Source organism: Mercenaria mercenaria, chromosome 6 (genome assembly GCF_021730395.1).
Source record: "Mercenaria mercenaria strain notata chromosome 6, MADL_Memer_1, whole genome shotgun sequence".
In the NCBI taxonomy this organism is placed as follows: Eukaryota; Metazoa; Mollusca; class Bivalvia; order Venerida; family Veneridae; genus Mercenaria; species Mercenaria mercenaria.
In genome coordinates this window covers 89,432,188-89,450,194 of record NC_069366.1, presented here as the reverse complement: position 1 = coordinate 89,450,194, position 18,007 = coordinate 89,432,188, and the positions used below count along the sequence as shown (strand labels likewise).

The 18,007-nt window shown below is 34.1% G+C and overlaps 1 protein-coding gene across 1 annotated transcript in view; it reads left to right on the top strand.

The window, feature by feature from the left end:
• LOC128558111 (probable methyltransferase-like protein 24) overlaps window positions 1-18,007 on the top strand; it is a 61,921-nt gene that overhangs the window by 3,482 nt on the left and 40,432 nt on the right. Inside the window, exon 2 of the mRNA XM_053546957.1 lies at window positions 9,102-9,220. Within this exon, the coding sequence (XP_053402932.1) occupies window positions 9,102-9,220 (119 nt within the window). The remainder of the gene's footprint in view (window positions 1-9,101; window positions 9,221-18,007) is intronic.

Below are 18,007 nucleotides of genomic sequence, written 5' to 3'. Positions count from 1 at the left end.
ACAAGAACATTTTTGACAATGTGTTTTACATGCAATGCCTTCTGTTTCCATTGCATGTGTTTGAGATTCACCTGGTGGAGATTACTATTTTTTTACTCTGTTCCGTGACTTTGGAACATGGTGCAGATAAGAGTGATGTTAGGTGCGCTTCATCAATCGGTTACGCTCCCTATTGGTGTTATTGCCATTTGCAGTGACAAGGCAGTGCTCAACCGTGTTCTTTTATTTGTTCGTTTTGTTATCGTGTGTTTGTTGTGTGTGCGCGCGTGTGTGTGTGTGTGTGTGTGTGTGTGTGTGTGTGTGTGTGTGTGTGAGTTTGTAAACGCTGCCAACTGGGTAATTTCGTATGAATACACACCAACGTACTGGGGATACGCCTCGAACCGGGGAATTCCCCAGTTCATTTTAACAATACCACGTTATTCCTGACCTTCAAATTAGTCATATCTCGAAATTTGAGCTGATTCTGAGCGATAGAAATTTATTCCCCGGTACGCCGGTTCTGGTCATACACATATCTCACACACAATCAGAATTTTACAACGGTGTGTATCTTTCGCCATTTACCGCAGTTCCCCAGTTTACCTTTATACAACTCGTAGTACATACACACAAAGGTTTAAATTATTTTCACTAATTTAACATAATGCTTTCGTTATTATAAGCTTATGAGTGAAAAGATTATGTTGATTAATTCATCAATTACCAATTAAATATCTTTTTACGTTCACAAGACAGTATTATATATTTATGTTACCGCATATCTTTTCCGGCTTATTGTGTTATGCGCTTTTATTGCTAAGTTAATGACTTGATTTGACAATACAAATGTTAAACTGAAAATATTATAATACACAGGAACACTATTCAGAATATACATTCTATATATATTCATCGCATTTAACAAACTTTCAACTTCAGGCGCGGTGCTGAAATATACAAATGTACTAATTCCTTTTGAATTACCGTGCTGCATTTGAAAAAATAAATGTAGTATTACCTTCAAAGATGTTCATATATTCAGCTCATAATGCAATTACCTATGTAAATTCAACAGTAATTAATACAGCAAAGCGAGAGAATTTTAATACAGTTTCGTTATTTGTAAAAAAAAAAAAAAACAACAACATTTGTACATTAACTTATTGATATTATTTACTACACATCAAAGAAATGCATATGAGGATCTGACTCCAGTACGTTTAAAATACTGATTAAGAACACGTGAAAATAATAAAACCTATATCATACAGTAGCTAACTTATGCAATTATCTTAACACAGGATTTTCATGCTATTTTCCCGCTGATTTTGTTCAGCAATCGCAATGTGTTGAAATCTATGATGTAAAAATGTCCCAAAAGTAAAAAAGATACTAATACCTCTCAAAAACCTGTGCTGCATTTGAAACAGCATTTGTTATGTCATTACCTCCTACGATGTTTATACATGTATAAGCAGCTGTCAACTTGTTACGCAATTATCTACGTGTGTTGAAGAGTAGTAGATACTACAAAGCCGAAATAGTTTAATACAGTTTTATTTTATTAAGTATTTGTCAAATTTAGAGACCACATTAATCATAACATTAGTACATTATCTGATTGATTTTATCTACTACACATCAAAGAAAATGACACAAGGATCTGACTCCAATACATTCTTAAATCTGTTTAAACACTTGGAAATTCTAAAGCCTAGATCATAGCTAACTCGTGCATTTACCTTAACACAGGAATTTCATGCTATTTTTGCGCGATTTTTGTTTAGCGATCGCCAAGTCTAGAAATTCATGATAGAAAAATGTTTCAACAAAGCATAGGCTATAAAGTTTGTTGTACATGTCCGAAATAATTGTAGTTTACGACGGTTAAAAAAAATGATAATGCTGCGGCTGCACGGGTTTAGGATCATTTGGCAAGAAAATATAGAAACCGTGAGACATCAATTAAACACATGGGAATCACAGCAAAACAATTCTCATGCAAAAAAATAAAATAAAATAAAATTTGATGTTCACATAACGAACAGATATATCCTACAGAAAAATTGTGCCCAGATTCTGCAACCTGAAGCACACTATTTTAAAACTTATGTCATAAATTTGCTATATTTTAATAAGCGTCTTATCTTTATAAACTGTCGCTTTTAGCATTAAAAAAGTTATTAACTTGTTACACAAAAAAAAATATTGATGTGTAAAGTTTGAAAGCTCAAAGTCTCAGTGCGTTACTGACATACAAAGGGTAATTTTTACAATGCATATGCTCATTAACCAATAGGAGTTTTTTTCTGTCACTAACATTCCTATCATTCTACAATAAGTATGAATATGACATACAATTACATCTGCACATGATATTTTCTTCAACGTCAGGTCCGTAGAAGTTCAATTTGATCAAAACAACGTTTTAAGAAATTTTGTTTGTTGGACGGGGTTGGAACGACCTCACTCACCTGCTTATCAGTTTTGTTCATCCAGTGATATATCACACCGTGCGTTTATTGCGGTAGCATTTTCTGTGGTATTTTGGGGAAAAAAAGAACGAAAATTATTGATGATTGGACTGACAGATGAGTTCCCGACGTATTAGAAAATACAATATGTAACGCATCGTATGAATTCACAACTTATTATACATGTACTAATCGTTTGATTGAAACTTGAAAACAGAGAAATTTTATTGCGATTGAAGGATTTTATTGAATATAAAGCCTTTAAATACATAACGATATTATTCGTTGTTACATATATGGTTATTTCATACTTCACTCATGAAACTGACCGACACAAAATAAGACATTTCCCTATTCGGTGACACATTAACACAGTATTTATTATGGGTGCAAGTATATTTATCTTTAGTTTTGACCGTGGCATACATATGATTTACTGGTATTAATAGCATTAAGGGAAACAAAAATATATAATAATCATAAAAATACTTACGATATAAATGTTCTGATTAGAACAACAATATCATGAATTTAAAATACCTATGACTGATTTCATTTTAATCTTCCTTGATCAGAACGATTATTCCGTTTCTGCATGTACTTTTTTTTGAAAGAGTACTGATAAACTTTGCGGTAAATTCAGCTGTTGCTTCCGTTTTCATTCTCCTACCTTTGTAATGTTTACTTTATATACATTTTCATGATCGAAACTCCAGATTGTTTTGTTTGCAATTAAATCATGTTCAGAGTCTAAAGGAAAAATCCTCACAAAATTGGGAACAAGACTTTCCGAGTGTGGGATTCGAACACACGACCTTCACAAATTTTGAACGATTAACTATGTAAAGTCAACGTTTTACTGAAGCCTGGTTTTCTAAAAACAAAAAAAAGATAAAAACAAAACCTTTATATGGGAAAATAGTTTGGAAACAAAATAACTATGACTTGAAATGTTGTAAACTTTGTTTAAGTCTTTTTTGATATTGATTGTTATTTTACCGGGCAAGAAATAACGATTTTCATGCAAAGTCAGGGACTGCGAGTCATTGCGGAGTTTGAATTAAGATTCCCCGATTTTTATTTCCTGTTGCCGCATATCGAACCTAAGATTTTACTTTGCATTTAAATAAGCGCAAAATTCTTTTTCCTAAAAAAAATCAAGTTTTCGTTAACCTGTTATCGGAGAGAAAAGCACAAATAAAAATAAATGCTTTGTTTCTGTCATTCTGCCTGATTTAGAGTAAAGTGTTTGCCTCAGTTCTATCTTATTCAAATTAATTACCTACTACTATTGTTTTCGTCTCAAGCCCGAGTCATCATGAGTTGATATCCTACTCTGGGAACGTCATTTTTGTAATGCCTTAACTTTTTGAAACTTATCATTATTAAATAGCAAACGGTACTATAGTTTAAATCATGATAATGTATGCAATGTAAATATAATAATACACAGTTCAAATGTAGGAACACAACAACTGAAAAATACACTGAATATTACGCCGATTAGGAGATTATCCAAATAAATTGTCTGTGTTTTTGCTGTATGCATGATTTCGTTAATCCGAATGGTTTTTAAAGGAACCACACTTATATGTTTGACTGTTAATTCTGTCTTTTGAACGAGTAGAATTGAAGGAAAAATAAATTGTCTGCTTAGCACAGATTCAAGGGCGGATCCAGGGATTGGGGCATTTTTTCTCGCTCGCTACGCTTGCATAGTTAATTCATCATTTGTCCTGGGTGAAAATATAAATATGCATTTTTTCTCGCTCGCTATGCTCGCATAGGCAATTTGTCTTTTGTTTGGGTAAAACAATGCATTTTTTTCTCGCTACGCTCGCACAATAAAAGTCCGACAAATTTGCATGAGCTTCTATAAAGCTTTTTATTTTACGGTAAAAAACTTTAGTAACCCCTCCCCATAAAAATCCTTAGAAATCGGGCTTAGAAATTCCATTCCGAGATACTTAAGCAAGAATAAGTCTGACGAGTCATTAAACATGGACTATACGTAGCATGTTATTTGGGTTGATTTTATCATAAAACCTGTCATTTTTCAATACCAAAAAAAGCACCTCAGAACGCTAAGAATGCACAAGATGGATCTATTGTTTTCGAAACGTTGCGATGGGGGTGGGGTGGGGAGGGGGAGATGGGGACATGCCCACGGACCCTCCTAGTTGTTCTACCACAAATATTTTGCACCCCTTACACCAAATCCTGTACCCGCCCTGAGATTTGTGAATGCCTAATTAAAATTTTTAGTTAAAACATAAAGAAGGAACTAAAACATACAATATTACTTATTCTTGCAAACCAGACGGGGATTTCCGGTATCTTTACCGGAGCTGAAAAGTCCATCTTACACCCCGGGGTGGTGTAAGATGACTCTTGTGCTGTAAATCACGTATAAGAACTACATATATGTAAACGTTTTGTGAAGTAATTTATATTCTATTTAAAAAAAACGGAATGAAAATTCAATACCATGACAGTTCCTATTGGTTCCTGATAGTATATTTCTCGATTCAAATCACGTTATTTTATCAAAAATTTGATAGTGAAAAGAATCTTATAATATCGAAGTTCAAAAGTTGCTGTAGGCAATGGAAAGTAATTTAAGCACACAACTGATAAAACCAGATACTGTTTTGTGCTTTATTATGTCTCTGCATCATGAGTCTGGTTTGTTCTTCGATTATTCTATGTCTTGTCATAAACAGTTATTTTAATGTTAACATTTGACATAGATAATTTTTGATTGAATGTCGAATGATTGACGTGCTACATGTACCTACATACAGAATATAAAACGTTCTCTATTGTCTGACCGCCTCTGTTTTCGGGTGGTTAGAATCGCTGACTTAAAATCACTCGTAAGTACTCACTGATTAAGGAGCATGGGTTCAATCCTTGCTACCGACCAGGTCTCTTTATGTAAGATTGTTGGGTAAACTGCCCACCTGACATAACTGAAATAGTGTTTAAAATGGCGTAAAACCCATCAAATCAAATTAAGTCCCTCGGTTGTCTTTTCTCATATATATGATATGTAACAGGAGCTTCCGCATTCACCATTTTAATAGCTAGATCCTCGTTTCAACTTTACACACGTACCTGGTTCGTTATACACTTGTACCTCATTTAGTCTTTACACTAACTCCCCGTTTTGTTGAAACACACAATTCCACATTTCGTCTATACACAAACACCCGGTTTGTTACACACTCACCTCAGTTGGTTTATACACAAAATTCCCCGCTCTGAATGTGAAAAATCTCATTGCTTAACAATTGAAGATAGCTTTAATCTAAAGCCTTGGATAATTTTAAGATCATAAGAATAAGAGTTGATAGAAATATGATAACTGTAACTACAGTAATAAAGAAGTTCCCAGTTGGTAGGTTTATAGCTTACATCCCCGATTGGTTGCGTTTACATGTATGTGTGTGTGTGTGGGGGGGGGGGTGTGTGTGTGTGTGTGTGTTGGTAGTGTGCACATCTGCGTGTTATGAATTGCGATTTTGGGAGGCTATGTGGCATTCCCTGTTGGATATTCATCCTTGTTTTTTTTGCACAAACATCAGACTGTTTTGCAATAAATGTTATAGTGCAATAGACCAAATATCGCATGCGTTATCAAAATAAATATTTGTTTGAAAAACAGTGTTGCAATTTTAATTCTAATTCTAATTTGATTTGTAGGAACATGTGTGCAATGTCATTGTTTTATTTCTATATCACATTTCAGCTCATTTGAAACATATAAAGCAAACAAAATCTGATTCGGAGTAAAGTACACAGAGCTCACGATTAGTTGAAATTGGATACGTTTAATATTTAGAAATCTTTAAATGTATTAACAGCGGCATTCATCTTAAGCAGTTTATGACAGCACTTGACTACACAACAGTGGCTTTAAGTTCATGTCTGCGTCTTTTGCACAGACGTAAAATATTACTTACACATATCCAATTTCCGTCTTTAACTAGAATAGTATTTTTTAGATATTAACATTTGATAAAGAAATTTAAACGAATGTAACTAAACTGAAATGTTATTTAACTGTGTTTGTAGTGATACAGTCATAGTTTAATGTCATGTATAACTGCCAAGGTCTGGTGTTAAAATAACTTCACGATTTTCAGTTGTGGTACACATTTATTCCATTCTTTGCTATATATGTATTAAGTAAGTGTGTACCACTTTAAACCTGTATTGTTTATTTCACAATTTTGTGAATTCATATTTGGAGAGATACTATGACGTAATTTTACATACTTTCAAGTATGATTAAGGGTCTAACATATCTTTAACAAATGCATGTTTTATTTTGGAAATATATTCATTCTAACAAGTGAAAGAGAACACTTTTAGAAAGTTATTGTCTCAGCATTAGACTGGCATCCGTGGTCAGAGTCCTTCAAAACAAATACCTCTACCATAAAATCCTCTTTAATAGCTCTTCCTTGAAAAACAAAACAATATCTCTTATCTCTGTCTCTAATGACTAGAAAGATGCGATCTGAACACTGACAGAATTCTGCCAGGCTAAAAATCACCTTGAAATCCGAAACCACTGCAAATGTAGTCATGATGTAACATAACCTTTGATTGACTCAAGTGCAAATCAGAGAATCCTTAATTGACTTCAAAGTCTGAATAGTCTGAATAACAAAGTGTTTGTCAATGGGTCCTTTATATTACCAGATGAATAGGAGAGGTGTAAATCAGCTTAACATTTAATACCTTTCATAATTGTATCATCTTTAAAATGTAAATACAATAGATATCAGTAATCTAAAATATGATAGAGTTAAACTATTTTAAACTGGAACATATTAAAAGTTTATTGTTATGTAAAAAACATGCTTTAGAAACAGATACTGTACCAGTTTTGGTGCTCCTAATGAACTTTGATTATTGAAAACAAAAACATATTTTTCTTTTCTATCTTAATTTGTGGTACATCAATCTATAAATATGCAAAATTATAAAAAAATCTGTTCACTAGAAATAATTGCGGAAACATCTTTAATAGGAGAAAATTACTGATGAAATCACACAGTGAAAAGAATAGCTGGTGGTCAGTATATTTAGTAACTTTCATGAAATACTTTAATCATAATACTTCTCCGTGTCCCAGTAGTTGACTTAAGATTACTTGCCTTTCACCACCTAAGGTTCAAAACGTCACATAAGGTGTTTGAATTCCTCATGCACTAAACTGTCTAGGCGGCTTCTGCTCAACCCGGGGCTTGAGGGCGTGGAAGGTAGCATGTATTTTAACTACCGTCCATGAACAGGCTCAATCAAACCGAGCCTGCAACATTTTCGTTTTTGTTGTGTTGAGCGACCTGTGGAGTTTCCACTTTTTCTATTTTATGGAATGTTGATGATTACACTCTGATGTCTGCCCATGCCTGAAACAATGCCTGGAAGTGCACCTAGGGTTTTCCTCTACCATTTAATGCCAAAATATGACCTACACTGTTTCTGGTAAAATTTCGTATTACTTGTCTTTTCATCAAATACGTCTCAGTGTACTAGTTTCTAAAGACATTTCCATGTTTAACTGACAACAGAAATGGTTATACCAGAATATCTATTTGAGTTTATAAATTGCATAGAACGTCTTGCTACATAGATTGTGCCAATGTTACTAACTAAAAAAAAGAAATTGATTGTATAAAAATAAAATTGTGTTTTTGCAAATTAAATTAGTCAATCGTAAGTAGTATTTTGCAACTATAAGTAGTTTTAATTATTTTTTTACTAACTGGTAAAGGCAGACTTTGTTAGGGCAACCCTGATTGTATACATCAATTTTCTTCTTTTAAAAAAGTACTTTTCATTTATAACGATTTCATAAAATCAACCTAGTGATTTCAAACACAATTTTAGTGATATTATAATAAAAACATAAACTCCTGTGATATTGCCTGCAATAATGTTAACAACTAAAAATAACATTTTGAAGGACGTGAATAATAAAAAATGTGTTCAGCTATTCAGCAGCAATAAATGTACCTAAACATATTACTGCAGGAAATTTACAATGTTTTATCTTTCAATTCTAGAGAAAAACTAAACATCTTGAACAGGTAATTAGGAATAGTTCAATTAATCTTGTTGTTGGTCAGTTTAGCGTGGCTATTGACAGGTGGTACTAATTGCTCTTTATGAGTTTATATAACCTCACAATCGCATTTTATAAGTCTGTTGAGAAGAGCCTAGAGAGAAAATGAATTTCTGAGAAAATGTCGATCAGTATGAAGAAAGAAATTAACATAATTACAGATTATTTGATCTCAATAAACATTTTAAGTCTGCCTCAACATCTATGCATCTTAATTGAACATATAGCAGAAACAACTACAAATCATAATTTTACTTACAAAAAAAGTATCAAACATTATTAGTTTAATAGCTGACGGCTGGATTATTATTATTGCAGTTTAATAGAAAATAAATAGTCACATAAATAGTCATGAAAATAAAAAGCTGTTTTCATCGTATGATGAAATTATGACATTCGACACACATACTTAAATTCAACGTCCAGTGTTAATAACTGTTCAATTTTCGGTTATAAATTTTTGATTGAAAAACTCGTAACATTTTGCTGTCTTTTATGGTCAACAGTTCATTAAAAAAACCTGTGGTGACGATGATTTGAAACACAACAATGATTTGTACTTGATACCATGCGACAAAGTGATTGATACTATGAGTGCTGATGACCTCGACGTAGTCTATTGGAAGTAAGTAAAAAAGAATATGACAGTACATTTCAAAACCTACAGAGATACTGAATCAACTGTTGGAAACAATTAACCGAGTGTCTCTTTATTGCTGTTTAATATTTGGAACTAATATTGGAACAACGAAGCATACGGAATTATAAACTGATGCTCAAAATTGTATTAAAATATTCTACCATTGAATATTTTGTCGGACAGTCTTTAACCTAAAGTTGATTAAAAGTAGGTCAAGTTATTTTTTTAGTAATTTAGCAGTTTGAATTTCTCCATAAATAAGCAAAATAACATAGCGTACAATAATTGTAGCGATTAAATCAGCATCCAACATATTTATATTTATTTTTAAGGCAAATGTTTTGAATATTTGTGTATGGATTAGCACATACTCAGTTATATTTTGGTTTTGTAAGGTTACTTGATATTTTTCTTTATTAATACAAACGCGTTAACCTTGGTAAATTTCACAACATTTTGTAGGGACAATTTTTTCCTCTTATATTTTAACTTCGTCAAGAAATTTACAAAAGTAATATTCAGTATAACAATGTTTAGAAATATTGTTTATTAAAATATATTGAAGTATATACATAATTTCATGAATTAAGTCAATTTGCATTCGTTCAGTTAACTTTCAAAGAGAGAAAATATAGCTTCACTGGTCCCAATCAGTAAAAAAAACTTAAATGTCACCACTGATTTGTGAGACATGAAAACAGAGATTTGAGTTTATATGGAAATGTTGAACCAGTAAAAATGTGTAGTACAATTCGGGTGTGTCTATAAAGCGGCATCGCTACTAATCTTAGTGGGTTAGTCGACTTGCTGTGGCATGTGCGCGCTCGTTTGTACTGCTAGGCGCTTTCCCGTAATTGGTCTGGTATATTGTGGCGGTGATTTAGTTCGTATAAATTCTCTCTTTCATAAATAAATTTATAATACGAACTTGTATCCCAGCTGATCTCACGAATTGGAAAGTCAACAGTTCTGAATCTAATTATATCCCTTAATGCAAATTATCTCTATATATTCAGTGTATCATCGAGATCCAGTTCAATTTCAGAGAGAGAAAATATAGAAGCTCTGGGCCTTATCAGTTAAAAAGACTAAACTGTCACTGCTGATTTGTGAGACATGAAAACAGAGATTTGAGTATATATGCAAATGTTGAACCAGTACGAATGTGAAGTACAATTCGGTTGTGTATATAAAGCGGCAACGAAATTAATCTTATTGGTTTAGTGTATTTGCTGAAGCATTTGCGCGCTCGTTTCTACTGCTTGGCGCGTTGCCGTAATTAGGCTGTTCTGTTATGACGGTGATTTAGTTCGAGTAAATTCTCTCTATCATATAATAATTTATAATACGAACTTGTATCCTATCTGACATATGTTCTGAATTTAATTATATCCCTTAATGCAAATTATCCCTATATATTCAGTGTACCCTCAAGATCCAGTTAACTTTCAGAGAGAGAAAAAGACTGCCTTTCTGACAATATGCAATTACAAAAAAAATGTTACATTTGTGTACTAGTACACTGATGAGCCGATAGTCGAAACTAGTTTATATAAATAAATAAATAACAACAAAATATAAACTACTTTCGACTATCGGCTCATCAGTGTACTAGTACACAAATGTAACATTTTTTTATATATATATTGAGAGAGAGAGAGATGATCGCAATATGAATTAGAAAGCTGACGCGGTAATAGGTCATTCAAGTGCACGCCACTTTCCGATGTTTGATTGCTCTAGTGACCAAATATGCAAACGAATGTTGGGACGTAAGTAACAAAAAGCATTATAATACACATAAATAAATACGCATTTTGATTTTTAACAATTATAAAAGGTGTGTTGAGGACATCCTTTGCTTTTATAGGTGTAGGTTGATATGATATTATGTACGTAAAATATTTGGGTCGTTATTACTGGATAACGAAGTCAATGTTACGGAAATATATTAAATATGGCATATAGGTGAAAGGTAAAACAATAGTTTTTGTCATTTTATGTCTTGTCTTGCGTTTTTTTAACATTAACCACAGCTTTTATTGAATAACGTAAATGTTTATTTTCTATCTTGAAAAAATGTTCAGAAATGTATTGCACCTTTCGGATGATTTTTCATATCATTGTCTTCTTTTTAGCTCACCTGAGCCATAGGTTCAATGCGAGCTTTTGTGACTGCTTGATGTCCGTCGTACTTCCGTCAACAATTTCTAAAAAATATTCTCCAAAATTTCTGGGCAGTTTTACACCAAAATTCACAGGAATGCTCCTTGACTGGCCCCCTTTTAAAATTGCACAAACAATTAGAATCCATTCAGAACTGTGGTTGCCAAGGCAACCGAAACGTAAATATTACAAAATCTTCCCGGAATCTTTTAACCGGATTTCAAACATATTTTGTAGAAATTATCTCTATGTGACTTTCTTTCAAAATTGCTTCATTAATTCTATTTCGTTAATGAGCATGACCGCCAGGGGGCGGGGCTTATTTTTTCCCTATATGGCTTAACTGTAATTTCAAAAATCTTCCCTGAAACCTTAAGACCTAGAGCTTATATATTTGGTATGTGACATTGTATAGTGGACTTTTACCAAGACTGTTCAAGTTACGATCCCAGGGTCAATATTGGTACCGCCCCGTGGTCCTTTAAATTTCTATAGAGTTTTATAGGAAAAGCATAATAAATATTCTTCTCTGAAACCGAGAGGCACAGAGCAAAGATATATTACTTGTGGCATTGTCTAATGGTCCTTTACTAAGATTGTTAAAATCATGACCCAGGGTCCATTTAAAGCCCCGCCCCGGGGTCATTTAGTTTTTATGTGAGTTATAAAACAAAAAATACTTCAAAAATTATCTGATCATATTTCTTAGACTGTTTAATTATAATTACCTGATGATCCCAAGTAATTAGGGGTCTCTTGACTGTGACCCTGACCTATTGACCTACTTTCTTGTTGTTTTTTAAATACAGCCTTGAAATTTGGATAACATTTTCCGTTTTGCACACATATCTTAAAACTGACTTTCAGTGACCATGTATATGATCTACTGACCTACTGTTTAAATATTTTAGCATCAGTTTGATTTTTGAAATTTTCACAAAGATTTCAATACCTATGCTATATTTTACCTTTTTACCTACTTTCTTATTTTTGATGATATGTAGCTCATAATGCTCGATCCATGGTCATCATGAATCTCTTGTTTGTAATTTATTGTTCTTGTGCTAACCAAATGCTTGAAAAAATAAGCACTGCAATTTTCAGTTGTACATATGTATATGGCAAGTATACACAAGTACAAAAAAGCCTCATTCAAACTCTTTGTATAATATTTTAACACTGATTAATAATTAGAAAAGAACAATACCATTCGCAAATCTGATGATTAAAAATAATTGATAGTTAATCATACACCATTTCATGGTCGCATTATTCTTCAAATAATGAATTTCAGTAGATTAGTCAGAGGTTTTTCACAGACACAATCAGTAACGCGCGTGGCCACCTCTACTGGCAACCTCAGCAGCAAGACGTCGCCCCAACGGACCCGCACCGGTTACGAAGCAGATACAATGGGATTCTGGCCCACTCCTGTTGGACGCTGCTATCAGTTCCTGGAGGTTGGCAGGCTGCGTCAAAAGTTATCCAAGGCGTGTTTAATCAGACTGAAATCCGGTGAGCATGCCGACCAAGCCAAAACGTCCATGTTGCTCGACTATAAAATGTTCCTGGTGATTCGTGTAACGTGAGGGCGCGTGTTGTCATGCTGAAGACCTAGTCTTGACGTTGACGGAATATAGGAACAACCACAGGACGTAATATCTGGTAGATGTAACGCCTGGCTAAGAACTTAAATTGGCACATGACGAGTTGGACTTAAACCTATGGTTGATGGCTACCCAGACCATAACTCCGCCCAAGCCGTAAGGACGTCGTATATATTTACGTCCGTCAGCATTCTACAAGTTGAAACGTGACTCAACACTTAACAAAACGTTCTGCCAACGCTGACCGCAATGGTTGCATGCCAAAATTAAACGTTGGTGACGGTGACGTAGCGTACGGACTAGACCACAGTAGGGCCTGTGGCAGATAATTTCCCGTTCTCTAAGCCGATTTCTCACTGTATGTCGACTTACGGGCTGTCCACGATTACCTACCACTAAACGTGACGTGGATTCAGCAGTCACAAATCTGTCATGCAAATGGTGTTGAAGTGTGTAATTGTCCTGCCGTACTGACGTTGTACGCGGTCTACCCGAAAGGGGCCTATACCGTATAGCGGGTTATTTCTGCGGTCAAAATATTCTGCGTTTTGGTCCCAAAAAATGTGAAACAAATTTCTGCGTGTTTAATTTCCGCGTTTTCACTTAAACGGAAGAGAAATTTCTGCGTTTCTGCCAAGGAGGAGGTAATTCCTCGCATGGTCGGACGTTGTGAGAATGATAGCGTATGAAATCAATAAACTAAATTACTGGTAACTTTGCATTTAATGAATACATTGTAGGATATAATAATTGCGAAATGAGAAAATGTAAATCCATCAACAATAAATTATTGCATAACAACTGCAAACTACGGTATAAATATAACGGTTACACTTATATAAAGGTTACTAAAGTATACCTAGTTCGGAAGATTGCCACAAGGGATTAATATAAACAACACAAGTGAAATTCACTCAGTTTATTTCATTCACAAAAGAAAAACGTTTTCTGAGGGATTAACAGTTAGGACTTTGTTTGACTATCAGACCTAATTATGATGATTATACCATTATCGGTAATTGTTAGATGGTAACGGTAATTTTCAATAATTAGTCCAGGTCATTGTGAACTTCGGATTACCTTGGGTACCATAGCGTGAAACAACGTTGGTGAAAAAAAAATGCAGATTTTTTTTGCGTTTTAAATTGTTGCTGGATGAATATTCTGCTGGAAATATTTTTGCGATTCTACCGAGAGACCGCAGAAACGCAGAAATATTACCCCTGCAGAAATAACCCGCTATACGGGTTATATAAGTGTTTCCGTGTCTATGACACATCGAGCAGAACGCAGTATTGTTGAACGTGGACACGTTAAAACGTCTAGCGACTTGTTTTCGCGTTCGCCCACATTCGATCATAGAACTTGGGCCCTCTCTGCGAAATTTAGCCTCGGCATTATCAATCAAAAACTGATTAATTCTCAGAAACTTTCTAAAAATATGGCGGTATGTCGACTAACAAATGTACCTGTGTAAAATTCGCTCAATTACACCACATGGTTGACACACAAGGTTTACACGAGGAAATCATGAGAATGTACATAAATTAAACAATGGGCTGAATTAAATCGTACGAGTTTCTATTGGCTGTGTTTGTCGGTCATGTACATTTCTGCCCAACAAACTTAAGCTATATAACGAAAATAACGCCAACATTCGATAAGGCGTTTCTTTATCTCGTCAGGATATATTTAAAACATTTGCAGACTCAAGCGGAAAATTATTGCTTGGATGTAAAAGAAACATCTATGAACAAAGGATACCGTGCTTCTTGGAACAGAGGAGAGAGAGAAATACTAATTTAGGTTCATACTTTTAGAATTATGATTCTGAATAGTTTAATTTCGTTTGGCTCTTTGTCTCTAATAGGCGTAGAAAATGATCGCATTTTTTAAACAACAGTATGTTACGGTATTATTGATGCCTGTATATCCGTTTTCTTTTCCTTTTTTGACAAAGTTTACCTATAGCTGACAAAGGAATGATTCTTACTAGTTTTTGCGCCACTTGCGCAAAGGTCAATGGCCCATTTGTGAAGAATTCTATTGCTGCCCTGTTTCAGATCGATAAACAGCTACGGTTTTTAAACTGTACAAATAAATCAGAATTGCTAGACGTATATCCCTATTGTCTGGGTACTTGGCCTAAAGGTCACAAACAGCCAAAATATCTTTCCTGTATCCAGACTGTAGTAAATTAAATATCAAATAGGGAAAACCACGTTCCAAAAATGCAGCGTGCCCAAATCGCAAACAGCAGAACATACGCGCACTCACGCATGCACGCACGCTTGCACGCACGAACATACGCACGCATAAACTCATACACATACACTCACTCATATACACTCAGAGAGAAAGAGAGAGATAGAGAAAAAGAGAGAGAGAGAGAAAGAGAGAGAGACAGACAGACAGTAAATGTACGCGGACAAAACGAATAAATGATTACAATCACGTAATGCCTTCGAATAGAAAACACCACTCTGGGGCATAAACCGTTTTATAGTACACCTTACCTCACCCTGACGCCAATCATGTTCCAGAATCAAAGGACAGTAATAATTTAAGTTATCCCCGCCAGATGGGTCCCTAACAAACATGATGGCACCAGAAGGTACTGCTTGTAAAACATAAAAAATGTATTTGTTAATTTACATCAAGCATACCTTAGGAACCGAAACGTAAGTGTTCGATGCCTTTGAAGAGGACAAAGCATTAAGAGACGTACCGAAGGGCCTGGGGGATGTGTATCACTTACAAATTTCAAACTCTGAAGCATAACTAGCTACATATAAAGAAATATCTCATTTGTTTTTGGGGTTAGTAGTTCAAACGTCAACGACACAAGTGCACGATACAGTATTTACATTGTTTGTTGATAGAAAATAAAAATTATCTCCGTTTTACATTATAAGATATTTCTTGGCACATTCTTTCTTTTCTGTCACCATTTTACAATTTACAAAAGAAACTACATATTTTTCGTCTATAAGTCTTTGAAAGCATTTTTTGTTTATTTCAAATGTCAATCCCATTCATATTTTACATTCATATTTTACATTCATATTTATACATCGGAAAAAGAAGTAATTTTTGTGTAAAATTACGACCGGTTTTACCATAAACATGAATCGTCGGGAGAATGTTTATAATGACGTCGTCGTCAGTCAACGACGGATCAATAAATATGTCTCTTATGTAACGAAAAAAGTTAAACTGTCGTTTGCATCATTGGAAAAGCAAAAAAATATGAAATAATGAATCGTAGATTCTGCAAATACATAATATCGAAGGTAATTTTTATGTAGCTTTTGAGACGGTTTAATAAAATGTTTTTCTGTCGTCAGGTGCCATTTAAGAAATAAATAATGGACGTCGAGGATAACAAAGTATTAATATTATTCTCAGGAACAGATTTAGTATAGAAAGTATAGAGGACATATCAAAAGTTCTATGCAAGATATTACAGACATTGACAAAAGTGAGAGTGGTGAAATTCATGACGAAAAATGTACAAACAGAACAACTATCGGCACAACCATCAAACACAAATTGATGAAGAAATGACTGCATTAAAAAGTCAGAAGAAAGGTGGATATAGAAAATAATTTCTAAAACATCTTTGGAAAGAGGAATGTAGTCGTGAAAAAAAAAATCGTCTAAAAGATGGCAGGACAGAAATGACCCGGTTTAAAATGTATCAAAATTCGTTAAAGATTGAGTATGAACACAAAAAATATTAATTTATCAAAATTGACAAGATTGGCTTTGAAAACCAGCCAGTATTAACCTTTACCCTGCTAAATTTAAAAAATGGACTGGTCCAACAGTCAATTTGGGCAATACCAATTATTATTTGAAGGGGTGTTCACTAAAACTGATTGAATAGCGAACAGTGTAGACCATGATCAACCTGATCTTGGTCTGCACTGGTCGCAAAGGCAAAGTCACTTGCCGCCAGCAGGCTAATTGTTAAATGAAAAGGACTGTTAATACAACATTTGAAACTCCTAATATCAGGACTGATGAATGTGCTCACTGCAACCAATATAACAAATGACCAACATACGTTTCTGTTGTTAATAACCCAAAAACGAAGGGAACCAGGCAAGAATATAACAAAGGTCTTCCGTTTTGAATTGATGGAAACACAGCATACGTTGTTCGCCACGGCAATAGTTTACAATAATCGCGACCAAAAACGACTGCAAATCAATTCTAGAAATGCAAGGAATAAAGTTTATCATCTTTGTAACGATTACAATCTGAAAACACGGACTAATGGTCCGCAGAGGACAAATTCAACTAGAATTGGATAATTGTTACACTCCTCGATATGATACACGCACTAGTTATTTCAAAGACCGGCCTCAAAGGTTAGAATAGGATAATCGTAAATGAGAACCAATGTCCGTAGGTATTTAGGTAATCAATATATCAAAAAAAATTTGAAAATGAACATGAATATAGACTGATAAAGAAAGGTTTAAAAGTCATTACCATACCAAAGAAACAAACTACTGAAGAAAACGAAAATGGTATTCAGAAATTTACTAAAGGATGATACTGAATCAAATATAAGGAACAGAACCAGACTGATCCGCCCAAAAAGAGAAATGTATTTTTAGATCAACTTATATAAAGTATTGATAAATTTCCAACAAAATGCGAAATCTTAGATATCAACATTTGAGGGCAATGCTCTTAAGAAGTAATACATGATGCTACTATAATAATAAAGACGCTGATAAAGGTGGTTTTGTAATACTGGGCAAAGAACATTATAAACTAACGGTTATAACTATACTATATGATCCGTCTTATTATGAGAAACTTAGTAGTGATCCTTCAAAACCTGAAAGAATAAAACACAACAAACTGACCGTCGAATTTCATAACTGCCTTACAGATAAGGGTATCTTCGAAACTTTAAAGTAAAGACAAGTAACTTTTACGGTCTACAAAATGCCCATAAAAGTAACCAAGTTGGAGAATTGTG